The sequence below is a fragment of the Chionomys nivalis genome, chromosome 6 (genome assembly GCF_950005125.1).
Source record: "Chionomys nivalis chromosome 6, mChiNiv1.1, whole genome shotgun sequence".
Taxonomy (NCBI): domain Eukaryota; kingdom Metazoa; phylum Chordata; class Mammalia; order Rodentia; family Cricetidae; genus Chionomys; species Chionomys nivalis.
In genome coordinates, this window is record NC_080091.1 from 67,432,721 (window position 1) to 67,446,640 (window position 13,920).

The following is a 13,920-nucleotide window of genomic DNA, read 5'->3' on the forward strand; positions in this document are numbered from 1 at the left end:
ATCTAACAAGCTCTCCGGGGATCCTGAAGACATTCAAGTTTGAAAAACACGTTAGTTCTCCAGCTCAGCATTCATTATCCAAACAGGCTAAAGATTAACTTCTGGCTTTTAAACCAACCACGGGCCTCTCCCTGGCAATACCTGGACCAAGTACAAGCCATGGGATCCAACCATTACACAACCTCAAGGTCTCTGTGATACCTGCGATGACCGAATAATAGCTGCGTTATCATGGTTCCAGAACAAAAGCAACGGCAGTGGATTTCCCGAGGGGGGTTTACCAACGGACGGCAGGGCAGGACCGAGTTCCTGCATAGCTTTTTTCCTCGGCTAGACACAGGGAGGCACCTCCAGCCCGTGGGCTCTGGGTCTGGCAGAGTTAGAGCGGGGCTCAGGCCGGGTGGGGCTCCGAGCCTCCCGGCCAAAGGGGCAAAGGGGCAGGGGAGGACCCGCCAGGCCCAGACCCCGCTGACCGGGCGCGGAAACCGCACCCTCCTCGCCCCAGACGCCGGCAGGGCGGAGCCACGCGGCCAAAGCCCCGGCACAGACGCGCGGCGCGGCGCGGGCTCGCTGCTGAGACGTATGGGGCTACCACTGGAGCGGCTGCGCCGCCCGCCCGGGTCAGCGTGGTGCGCATGCGCGGACCCGGCGCCATTTTGGTGGCCGGGCGCGGAGGTGATTCTACACTGAGGGGGGAACGCGGCGGCAAGGGTGGCGGTGGCAGCGTTCGTGTGCTCGGGTCTGAATCACTGAGGGAGGAGGCGGTGGAGGAAGAGGTGGCGGCGGTGGCGGTGGTCGTAGCGGTGGCGGAGGAGGCGGGTACGAATCAGCTGCGGGCAGAGACATGGCCAACATCGCGGTGCAGCGAATCAAGCGGGAGTTCAAGGAGGTGCTGAAGAGCGAGGAGGTCAGAAATGAGCTACCGGACACCCCCATGCCTGCCCGGGGCGGGAGGGCCCTTCCTTCCGCGACCCCGACGGGCCCGGCCGGCCTCGCTGCGGCCGCCTCTGCCGATGGGGAAGCGGCGGTCTCCCCTCCTCCTCCTGCCGCCTTTCCCTCCCCTCCCGGGGCCCTGGGATAGACTGGCTCGCGGGCGGCCGGGCGGTCTGGGGAGGACCAGGGTTTGGGGGGCAGATGCAGAAGGTCTTGTCGGGGACACGTGAGCTCTGGAGAGAGAGCCCCAAGGCGGCGGCAACATCTGGATGTGTGACTCCGGGGTGGGGAAGGAGCAGGCCGAGAAAACCCGGGAAGTGGGTTGGGGGAAGGGGGAAGAGAGTAACTAGATCCCCGGCAGCAGCGCACCTCCTAGGCCCCCACTTTTAGGGAGGACTCTAGGTATTACCTGCCAGGCCTTTGCTGTCTTTTCTTTGAGGACGGCGCCTACAGAGTCCTTCGGCATGGAGGAAAGGAAGACATTCAATTACTCCCTTATAGTAGACTGTTGGGGGCCCCATGGAGACATAATGGTCAGTATCGTATTTGGAAGGGGCGTTGAAGCATTTTTCGCTACATCTAGGAAATTAATTCTAAATTAGTTACCTGTTTTCCACATACTCCACCAGTACCTACGCCTCAGCATCGACAATGTAAAAGCTTTTTGTCTGGTGAAAGGCAAGTTGTTTGTTATGTTAAATGATTTGATCTAGGAAAATTCATGAAGTGGATGAGTGGCTTATTTCAAAATAGTGTTTACCAGTATCATAGTTTCTCCTAGGGCAATGCCGCTGTGACTAGTGTCCTGTGAAACCTCACTGCGATGTCCCTCGTACTTGTCTTAACTTTTGAAAAGAGCCCTAGTAAAAACAAGCGATTTCTTCAGCTGCACATTGTTGTAGCTCATTATTGAGTTAGGTTTGTTTTGACACAAAATAGCATACCACGAAATAGCTTATTAAAAAATAAGACTTTTGCTACCCGTGAGTCCTTCAGAATTTAAATACATTAATACTGGCCATACATGTGTGGAATATAGAAAGTGATTTAATAATTTGACTTAGCTGTGCAGGTAATAGTACAACTCTTCAGACCCGAGTGAACAAAAATGCCAGATTTTGTTTGTATTTAGCAAGAAAATTCTGGAAATAGTTGTTTTTCCTCAAGGTTCACATTCCATTGTCCAATAAGTAGTGCTATTTATGTTTTTCTTATATGCTTGATATTTTAATAATGTCAATAATGGTTTTTAAAATTAGGCATTTTAAGTATATGAGTAATTGTTACAAATCTTTTAGCGCTCCAGCATTATTGTGTCAGAGTCTGCAGATAATTATCCATCTTTCCAAGTAGACATGTAGAAAGTTACTTAAAATTGAAGTGATATATTAGCAGACTTGGTGAACAGACTAAGAAATAAGTAGTGATCCGTCTTGCAAAGCATGAACTCTGACCTCTGTATTCATTTGCCAAAACTCTGAATGGAAGGATGACTTTGTATTTTTGTGGAACAATGAAGAAACAGCGTGAATGTCTGTATTCACATATTCACAAATTTTAACAGTAATTTTAACTTTTTCTTTAATAAGCAAATGTACTTTGGGATTGTACATAAATATTCTTAATGAAAAATAAGAGAATATTTTGTTAGTACCCTAAAACAGTAAGATTAGACAAGTCTTTAGACCTCTAACGCTTCTTTTAAAAGCCCTGAAAATCCATAATATCTGCTTTATGTGATGTGACTTTCTATTTAAGTGATGGGCTGAGGAGATGGCTCCGTGGGTAAAGGAGGCTTGCTGCCAAGCCTGATGACCTGAGTTCAGGCCTGAGGACCCACATGACCTCTAGACCCACACATGCAAATACAGTCAAAGCTTATTCTAATGTATGAAATTAAAGAAAATTGTCAGTTTTTCTAAGGAACACAAGTTATCCAGGAACAGTGCCTCTGTAAACGTAGCAGGAACTTATCCAGGAAAGTAAGCTGCAACGAATACTGGGAAAAGATCAGATAAAATTTAATATCGTCAGCTGGGCATGGTGGCATGCGCCATTAATTCCAGCACTGGGAGGCCGAGGCAGGTGGATCTCTGTGAGTTGGAGGCCAGCCTGGTTTACAGAGTGAGTTCCAGAGCAGCCATGGCTGTTACACAGAAAAACCCTGTCTCAAAAAAACAAAACAAAACCAAAAAACCATTTAATAATGTAAAAAAGCTCAACCAACAGATAGTTTTATCCTTAACCAATATTTAGTTCATACATTATTATGTCCAGTTCCATAGGTAGGCTGTGTTAATTAATTTTCACCTCAATAAGGACCCATAGTGCAGTCTATATATTTTCTTTTTAAGAATATAAATATATTTTTTAAATAGCTAATCAAGTAATTGTTTCAGCATGTCACCTCATGTAAATCTTCAGTGTACCAGGTTTGATTCACATGCTAGCGTTTAAGAATTTTGGTGGATCTAATGACTTACTTTTGATCTGTTTCTAAGTACTTTGTAAAGATAACTCTTAACAGAGCATGCCTTTAGTCTCAGTGCTGGGGTTTGGGGAGGGGTGCAGAGGGGTGGTGGGCAAAAGCAGTGAGTTCTAGCCAGTATGGCCAGGGATACAGAGAGAGATCCTGTCTCAAAAAATACAGGTAAAGATAGCTGCCATTCACTTAATTCTGATCATAGGAATTTGCTGAATGTATTAGTTAAAATATAAGCATTTAACATAAAATGTGAAAGACCTAGCCAGGTATTGTGGAGAGGCACTCACAAAAGGGGTGGTGTGTGTTTGCTAGTACAGTGCAGAGAAAGGATTTAGGAGAAGTAGGTAAAACTGGGGAAGTTGCATGACTGGGCACTTTGAACTTTGAGTCATGTGCATGGTACTTAATGAAATAAAGGTGGCATCTATTCTTTCATAAAGTACTATTTGGAGATGGGCCTTTTATCTTTTAAATACTCTAGAATATGACTGATTTTAAGTAGTGATTGAGCGTTGCTCAGAATTAAAATTTACCTAGAATACATTACAGTTTGAGTCAAGTCAGGTGTATTGCTACTTGTGATGATCAACAGATTAAGCCATTCTTTAGTATATTCATGGGTTGTATTATTGCTACCAATTACCGCTGCTGCCATTTGCAACATGCCTCTTCTATTGTTTATGTATTACTGCTAATTTTTAGCAATAGATCTTTGAAGTAGATATATTTTTTAGGTGAGAAAATTGAGGTTCAGAGACGTTAAATTGTCTGCAAACATGACTTTAGAATTTGGGTTTGCTTATGTTAATATGCACTACACTGTCATGGCTTGGTAAGGATAGACATACTTTTAATTATCAAAATTGGGCCTACATTTTTATTACTTACAGTACTTTGTATTACTTGTTAAAGCATTTAAGCACTAGTTAATGTTAATATAAACTCATTAATAGTATAAACTATAATTTAAAGGTTCACTTGAATTTCAAAATAAAATATTTTTAAATTTGCAGTTCAGTGATATAAAGCCCTTAAATAAGTGTATAAATTGGTTTATATTTATGCTCATAGCTGCCACTTTTTTAATACATAATTCTTAGCTATAGTTTGCTGACATTTTCTTGTATTCTCAAAGGGAATGTTTACTGTGGTATAAACAAGGTTGTTTCATTTTTTTTTGTTGTCTACTAAGTTTTTTTAGCATTTATTTCATAATAAGTTTAAAATTTATGAAATTTACTAGAGTTGATCTAGCTTGGCCTTGATTATCTTATATGCAAGTAGCTTGCAAACTTATGAAAGAATATGTTTTGATTTATGTAGGACATAGTTTCTTTTTCTTTTTGTATTTCTTTCTTTTTTTTTTTTTTTTTTAATATTTATTTATTATGTATACAATGTTCTGTGTGTATGCCTACAGGCCAGAAGAGGGCATCAGACCTCATTACAGATGGTTGTGAGCCACCATGTGGTTGCTGGGAATTGAACTCAGGACCTTTGGAAGAACAGGCAATGCTCTTAACCGCTGAGCCATCTCTCCAGCCCCCTTTGTATTTCTTTTTTGTTTTTCTTTTCTTTATTTTCTTTTTTTAAGGCAGAAACTCTCCTCTCTGCAGTCCTGGCTGCTTTGGAACTCACTGCTTAGACCATCCTGGTGTCAACTACCGGTGCTCCATTTGCCTCTTCCTCCTGAATTCTGGGATGAAAGGCATGGACCACCATACCTCTCTAAGGCATAGTTTCTTAACTCTAGAATTAGTGACATTTTGAGCAGTTTTTTTTTTTGAATTGTAACTGGCTCTCTAGTGCATCATAAGGTGTGCATGAGTATCTCCAGTGTCTAACACTGGCGCTCTTACTGCTGCTGAACCTACTACCCTTGTCAGTAGTGTCTAGTGAGTGTTTCTCGACTGCCAGTCGGTGAGACCCACTACTGTAGACAGAACTCCTTCTGAAGAACCTGTGAGACTGTCACTATGTAAGATGTGTAGTGTCTATCCAAAGATTGGTTGAATCTTTTGTGTTTAGAACAAAAGATTGTTTGTTTTCCCCTTTAATTCTTTCCCCTTCCTTTACACTCTTCTCTCTCTCTCTCTTTCTCTGTGTGTGTGTGTCAGTTGATGTAGGTAAGTGCTTTACCACTGAGCCATATCCTACCTTGTCTCCATTTTGATTTAAAGAAAAAGGTAGTTATCTATAAGAAACATAATGTAACTAGAGTTTGAAAAAAAATTTTAACATTTTTTTTATGTTTAGTAGGTAAGTACTCCACTACTGAGTGTGTGTGTGTGTATATGTATATATATATATATATGAGGTCCAACAATTTTTAAGAGTAGATTTTTATTTTTCAGTTTTTCAAGACAAGGTTTGTGTAGCCTTGGCTGTCCTGGAACTCACTCTGTAGACTAGGCTGGCCTCAAACTTAGATACATCTGCCTCTGCCTCCTCAGCACTGGAACTAAAGACTTTTGCCACCACTGCTCAGCAAGAATAGAATTTTTCTTCAGTTACATAAGCTCCAGTTTTGTGTGGATTGTTTAGTGTGCCTAATGAGGTTCTGGAGAGAACTGAACTTAGCAGCCTTACAGAGTGCTTTAAAAAACAAAAGCTGGTACAAGTGATATTGTTGGATTACATTTCTTGTTTTACTTTACCCTTCTTTTAGTTTTTGTTTTGTCTTCCCAACCCCTCAAGACAGGGTTTCTTTGTTTAGCCTTGACTGTCCTAGAGTTCTATAGACCAGGCTGTCCTCAGAGATGTGTCTACTTCCGGCTCCCAAGTGCTGGGATTAAAGTGTGCACTACTACCATCCTGCTGCTTCTTCTTTTTTGAGACAAAGTCTTTTCATAGCCCTGACTGTAACTCACTTTGTTGAGCAGTCTGGCTTGAACTCAAATTGCCTGCCTCCCCCTCCTAGTGCTGGGACTAAACACATGCATCACTATCCATGACCTTTACATTACTGTTTTTTTTTTTTTTTTCCTAGACAGGGTTTCTCTGTGTATCATCTCTGGCTGGCCTCGAACTTAGAGATCTGCCTGTCTCTGCCTCCCAAGTGCTGGGATCAAAGGTGTGTGCTACCACCACTGGCTTACTTTACTCTTAAGACTGTAAGACTGGACATGTATTCAGTGATTGAACACTTGTCTTGCTTGTAGGAGGCTCTAGATTCTATCCTCAGCACTACAAAAGAGAGACTTTGGTCTGTGGCAAATGTTTAGATGCATCTTGGCTTCTTTGGCATGTCATTCCTTTGTAAAGTATATCCTTATTTTCTGTGAACATATTGAGCATGTTGATCTCAACACCTCAAAGACTTTCTTGATTAGACTGATAAAGTAGTAAATAAATGGTGAGTAACAGTGTTTGGTTAAGATTGGGAGTACAGTGGGAGAGTGCTTGCCTAACACCTGTAAGACTGGCTTTTGTCCTTAGCACTGGAGTGTCATGGGTGTTCTATGGGTGTGAGAATGGAAGAGGTTTGTGGGCCGGATCCAGAAAAAAAGGTTGAGATGAACTTTAGTGAACTTGTTGGCACAGACAGGTGAGAGGGCCGGGGTGGGAAAGAGATGGTTTTATCTGTTTAGAACAGAAAGGTCTGTAGCAGTGAAATTATTATATTCTGTTTGTTATCTTTGGGGAAAAGTATCCTTGCCACCAGTTATTTTTCTCATTTTGTTTTTAAAAATCTCAGGTCTCACTATGTAGCCCTCGTTGACCTGAAACATGGAAACATGCCGTGTAGACCTGCTGGTTTTTTTTTTGTTTGTTTGTTTGTTTGTTTTGTTTTTTGAGACAGAAACAAACTCTCTTTAGTCTTGGTTGTCCTGGAACTAGCTATGTAGAACTCACAGATTCTGCCTCTGCTGCTGCCTCCCAAGTGCTGGGATTAAAGGCGAGTGCCCATGCTCTGCCCTACCTGCTGGTTTTGAATTCACTGCTTACTCAGTCCTATGGGATAAAAGGTATATGCCCCTATGTCCACCTTTTCTGATTTCTTGTAGCACAGATTAGTGTGTATGAGTAAAAGAATAGATATAAGTATATACTGTATGGTTAAAGTTTGAGGGTTTTTGAAAAATGCCCTTAAGGGGCTGGAGAGATGGCTCAGAGGTTAAGAGCACTGACTTTCCTTCCAGAGGTCCTGAGTTCAATTCCCAGCAACCACATGGTGGCTCACAACCATCTGTAATGAGATCTGGTGCCTTCTTCTGGCATGTAGGGACACATGCAGACAGAACATTGTATACATAATAAATAAATAAATCTTTAAAAAAAGAAAAGAAAAATGCCCTTAAAAATGGAAATTTTTTTTGCATTTTGGAAAGGTGGTTCTCTGCACTGGGGGTTCCAGGGATTACAGGTCATGAGCCTTGCAGACCGGTTTACTTGTTAAGCTATTTCAGAGGGCTCTTCGAAATCTTTTGTTTAAAAAAAAACAACAAAGAAACAAACAAAAAACCTCCTGAAAACCTCCCCTCCAGGATTTAATGGAAGCATCCAGTCTATTGGCAGAGGCGGGGTGATTGTTTTTGAATTGGAGGCCAGTCTGGTCTACATATCAAATTCCAGGACAGAGCCGGGCGGTGGTGGCGCACGCCTTTAATCCCAGCACTTGGGAGGCAGAGGCAGGCGGATCTCTGGGAGTTCGAGGCCAGCCTGGTCTACAAGAGCTAGTTCCAGGACAGGCTCCAAAACCACAGAGAAACCCTGTCTCGAAAAACCAAAACAAAACAAATTCCAGGACAGCTAGGGCTGCAGAGAGAGACCTGGTCTCAACAAAAACCCTCCAGGTTTGGTGACATATGCCTATAACCCCAGCATTTGGGAATTGGAGACAGTGTTAGGGGTTTAGGGCCAGCCTGAGTTACATCAGGCCCTGGCTCAGAAGCCATACAGCAACAAAACCCCAAATAAACTCAAACCCACTATAGTTAATAGTCTTAGAAATGGTTAAAATTTATTGTGTGTGTGGTTTTGTTTTTGTTTTGTTTTTAAGAACACAAAGATACCATAATGAATTCCTTACCAGTAAGGTTGGAAAACAGTGCCCATCAGTGGTGGTGCACGGCTTTAATCCTAGCACTTGGAAGGCAGAGGCAGGAAGATCTCTGAGTTTGAAGCCAGCCTGGTCTACAGAACAAGTTCTGGGACAGCGAGGGCTACATAGAGAAATCCTGTCTTGAAGAAAAAAAGAAAAAGATTGGAAAACACGTCCAAAGAGATTAGTTGTTGGTCAATGACACAAAGCTAGTTAATGGTGAAGGACACTACTACAAATACAATATGTCAGTGTTCTTGAGAAGTCTTTTTATGCTAATACTAATAAATATTAATAAAATCAATACTAAAAAAGTGCAAAGAGTGATATTCTAATATTAGGTATTTGTTTTTCTCTTTTCCCTCTTTATGTGAAATTTTAAACTTGCCAGGAGGCAGAAATATTTAATTCTTGAATTGTAAAGTAGTAAATTTAGTAATTAAGAGTGTGGGCATTATAATTAAATTTTAAGTTCTAGTTTTTCTACTGAAGTCTAAATACTGATTCTGGCTCTTTCTTTTTCTTGAGACAGGGTCTCATATGGGGGAGACACATCACAGTGCGAGGACAGGACAGACAGCTTCAGGTGTTGGTCTCTACCATTCCATCTTGTTTGAAACAGGATGTCTCTTTATGTTTTTTTTTTTTAAATATTTATTTATTTATTTATTATGTATACAACATTCTGTCTGTGTGTATGCCTGCAGGCCAGAAGAGGGCATCAGAACCCATTACAGATGGTTGTGAGTCACCATGTGGTTGCTGGGAATTGAACTCAGGACCTTTGGAAGAGCAGGCAATGCTCTTAACCTCTGAGCCATGTCTCCAGCCCTCTCTTTATGTTTTATGGGAGGCTGACTGGCTTGGAAGTTTCTGGGGGATTCTGTGTCCTTGCTTTTCATCTCACTGTAGAGACACTGGAACTTTGTCACATGGGCATTGGAGATTTGCATTCCGGTGCTAACATTTTTGCTTTCCTCACTGAGCTAGCGCCTTAGCCCCTTAGCAACTGCTTATGGGAGTTTACCTCAGTTTTTAACTCAGAGCTTTGTCATCATGTAGGAACGTCTAGACAGGATCCACTAGTGAAAGTAGAGAATTGACTCCTGCAATTCTGAGCCCCACATGCTTGTGCCATGACACATGTGCATTCTTCCTCCAGGAAATAAATAAATATAATAAAAAGTAAGTTGAGTTCTATGATATTGACTGCTAGTTCCATCTACATTATGGAGACACACAAACATTTAGAATAGGGGTTAGTGTTATGGTTCAGCTGTTAAGAGTAGTTACAACTGCAGATTGCCCAGGATTGGTTCTAAGTGTCTACCTTGTGCTGTTTGTAACCTCTTGTAAGTACAGCTCCAGGGTATTCACTATCTTCTTCTGGCCACCCTGGACACATCACTCACATGGACCATGAAGACACATGTTTGTATATGTAATTAAAAATAAAAAGGTCAGGTGTGGTGGTGCATGCCTTTAAGCCTTTAATCCTAGCTTTTGAGAGATAAGCTTGTGGATTTCTATGAGTTCACAGCTAGCCTGGTCTACATAGTAAGTTCCATACCTGCTAGGGCCTTATTTCAAAAATACATACATGAAATATAAAAAAACTGAAAATGATCTTATACTGTCATTTTCCTTTATGTTCTTTCTCTGCTATTTCATAGTCATAGCCTTTATAGCTTTTCTGGCCTATTTACTATCAAGGCTCAGATTTATACTTTTATCCCTGTATAAACTTCAGATTTTGTATTTCAAAGCTTGAATAGTAGTGAACTTGCTGTTAAGTTGAGCTGTAGGACTTGGACCAAACTTTTATGTCCACCCCCCATTGAATTTATTAGTGTGTTTGTATGGCAGATGTGTGGTTGGAGAATGACTTGTGGGAGTCAGTTCTCTATTTTCATCATATGGGTTAACCATTGAGCCATCTCACTAGCTCTTTTTCTTAAAAATGAATTGTGTGTGTGTGTGTGCTCAGAGGATGACTTGCAGGAATTGGCTCTGCTTCCACCATGTGGATTAATGGTATTGAGCTCAGTTTCAGTTTACCAGTCTTTGTTTTACCTGTTGATCCAACTTCCTGATTCCCAATTCTTTGCTTTTGTTTGTTTGTTTTTGTTGAAACAGGGTTTCTTTACATAGCCCTGGTTGTCCTGGAACTCATTGTAGATCAGGCTGACTTCCAACTCATAAGAGACCCCCCTGCCTCTGCCTCCCTAGTGCTGGGATTAAAGTCCTTTGGTTCTGTAACCTCCTTATGCCAAGTACATAGACACATGCATATAATCCCAGCACCCAAAAGAATGGTGCCCGGCAATTGTTCTACCCGCTGAACTACATTCTAACCCTATTGGATTTTTTGTTTGTTTGTCTTGTTTTTGTTTTTCCAGACAGGGTTTCTCTGTGTTACCGTCCTGGCCGTCCTGAAACTCACTTGGTAGACCTCAAATTCACTGGTCTCAAATTCACTGAGATCCGCCTGCGTCTGCCTCCTAAATGCTGGGATTAAAGGTGTGCGCCACCACCACCAGCTCCCTAATGGATCCCCCCCCCCCCCCGAGACAGGGTTTCTCTGTGGCTTTGGAGCCTGTCCTGGAACTAGCTCTTGTAGACCAGGCTGGTCTCGAACTCACAGAGATCCGCCTGCCTCTGCCTCCCAAGTGCTGGGATTAAAGGCGTGCGCCACCACCGCCCCTAATGGATTTTTTTAAACCACAGGGTTTTTCTGTAGCTCTGGCTGGCCTTGAACTCAGAGATCTGTCTGCCTCTGCTTCTGGAAGAATGATGGGATTAAAAGTGTGTGCCACCACCTAAAGTAGATTTTTTTTTTTTTTGATTTTCGAGACAGGGTTTCTCTGTGGTTTTTTTGGAGCCTGTCTTGTAGACCAGGCTGGTCTCGAACTCACAGAGATGCGCCTGCCTCTGCTTCCCAAGTGCTTAAAGTAGATCTTTTAAAGAAAACATGTGTATGTGTGTATTTGTGTATGCCTGAGCAGGGCGGAAGAGCATGTCAGGTCCCTTAGAGCCGAAATTACAGCAACTGTGACCCCCTGGTATGGGTGCTGAGAATTGAGCAGCATGCACTCTTAATCATTTGAATCATCTCTCTAGCTTCTCCTCTCAATTTTTATGTGTTTTCTTCTCCAGTGATGACTGGGTAGTTTTCTATATTTGCTTCAAATTGTCTGTTGAGATTGTCTTACTCATCTGTGAGTTAGCTTGATTAATGCTGCTCTTAAAGCATTTGATAATAAAGCATTTTGTGTTTCCTTTGTAAATCAGTCTATATTAAGGAGTATTTTTTTTAGATTATATTTATTTTATAAGCATGCTTGTTTTGCTTGCCTGTATGAATGTATATCGTGTGCATATCTGGCTGCCCTACTACATTGGGTATTTTAGAACTGGAGTTAGGGATAGTTGGGAATCACAGTGTCGGTGCTGAGAATAGAATCCAAGTCTTTTGCAAGAACGGTCAGTGCTGTTAACTGCTGATCCGTTTCTTTAGTCCCTAGAATTAAAAAAAAGTTCAGAATACTTTCTACATTTGTTAGACATTTAGTTATTTCCAATTTATTGCTGAGTATATATATATATATGAATGATATATACTGATTTCTCATTAACTGTTTGGATGTAGTTTTTTAATAAATATTTGTTTTTTTGTTTTTATTTTTTATTGATATTTATTGAGCTCTACATTTTTCTCTGCTCCCCTCCCTGCCTCTCCCCTTCTCCCTTTAATCCTCCCCCAAGGTCCCCATGCTCCCAATTTACTCAGGAGATCTTGTCATTTTCTACTTTCTACTTCACATGTAGATTAGATCTATGTAAGTCTCTCTTAGTGTTTGCATTGTTGTCTAAGTTCTCTGGGATTGTGGTTTGTAGGCTGGCTTTCTTTGCTTTATGTTTAAAAACCACCTATGAGTGAGTACATGTGATAATTATCTTTCTGTGTTGGGGTTACCTCACTCAAAATAATGTTTTCTAGCTCCATCCATATTCCTACAAAATTCAAGCTGTCATTATTTTTTCTGCTGTGTAGTACTCCATTGTGTAAATGTACCACATTTTTCCTATCCATTCATCGATCAAGGGGCATTTAGATTGTTTCCAGGTTCTGGCTATGACAAACAAAGCTGCTGTGAACATGGTTGAACACATGTCCTTGTTGCACAATTGGGCATCCTTTGGATATATACCCAAAAGTGGTACTATTGGGTCTTGAGGAAGTTTGTTTCCTAATTTTCTGAGAAATCACCACACTGACATCCAAAGGGGTTGTACCAGTTTGCACTCCCACCAGCAATGCAGCAGTGTTCCCTTTACCCCACAACCTCTCCAGCATAAGTTGTCATCAGTTGTAGTTGTCATCATGCCATTCTTACAATTGTAAGATGGAATCTCAGAGTTGTTTTGATTTGCATTTCTCTGATGACTAAGGATGTTGAACATTTCCTTAAGTGTCTTTCAGCCATATTAGATTCCTCTGTTGAGAATTCTCTGTAATCCATTTTTTTTATTGGATTATATGATCTTTTGGTATCCAATTTCTTGAGTTCTTTGTATATTTTGGAGATCAGACCTCTGTCTAATGTGGGGTTAGTGAAGATCTTTTCCCATTCTGTAGGCTGTTGTTTTGTCTTGTTGACCATGTCCTTTGCTTTACAGAAGCTTTTCAGTTTCAGGAGGTCCCATTTATTTTTTCTCTCAGTGTCTGTGCTGCTGGGTTATATTCAGGAAGTGGTCAATGCGTTCAAATGTACTTCCCACTTTCTCTTCTATAAGGTTCAGTGTGGCTGGCTGGCTTTATGTTGAGGTCTTTGATCCATTTGGACTTGAGTTTTGTGCATGGTGATAGATATGGGTCTATTTTCATTCTTCTACATGTTGGCATCCAGTTATGCCAGCATCACTTGTTAAATATGCTTTCTTTTTTCCATTTGATACTTTTTGCTTCTTTACCAAAGATCAGGTGTTCGAAGATGTGTGTATTGATATCCGGGTCTTCTATTCGGTTCCGTTGGTCCTCCTGTCTGTTCTTATGCCAGTACCAGGCTGTTTTCTGTACTGTAGCCCTGTAGCAGAGTATTAAGTCAGGGATTGTGATGACTCCAGAAGTTCTTTTATTGTACAGGATTTTTTGGCTATCCTGGGTTTTTTGCTTTTCCATTCTTTCGAGGTCTTTGAAAGCAAAGTTTGCTGGGCTAATTTTATAAGTAAATGTTTTCTTTTTTTTTTTTTTGGTTTTCCGAGACAGGGTTTCTCTGTGGTTTTGGAGCCTGTCCTGGAACTAGCTCTTGTAGACCAGGCTGGTCTCGAACTCACAGAGATCCGCCTGCCTCTGCCTCCCAAGTGCTGGGATTAAAGGCATGCGCCACCACTGCCCGGCAAGTAAATGTTTTCTGTAGTTCAATTTTTCTTTGGGCTGCCAGCTCACAAGGAATGA

General features: G+C 41.6%; 1 protein-coding gene across 1 annotated transcript in view; it reads left to right on the forward strand.

Moving 5' to 3' along the window:
* The first annotated feature begins 645 nt into the window (after positions 1-645).
* Ube2k (ubiquitin conjugating enzyme E2 K) overlaps positions 646-13,920 on the forward strand; it is a 60,756-nt gene continuing 47,481 nt past the window's right edge. Inside the window, exon 1 of the mRNA XM_057772542.1 lies at positions 646-907. Within this exon, the coding sequence (XP_057628525.1) occupies positions 845-907 (63 nt within the window). The 5' untranslated portion in view covers positions 646-844. The remainder of the gene's footprint in view (positions 908-13,920) is intronic.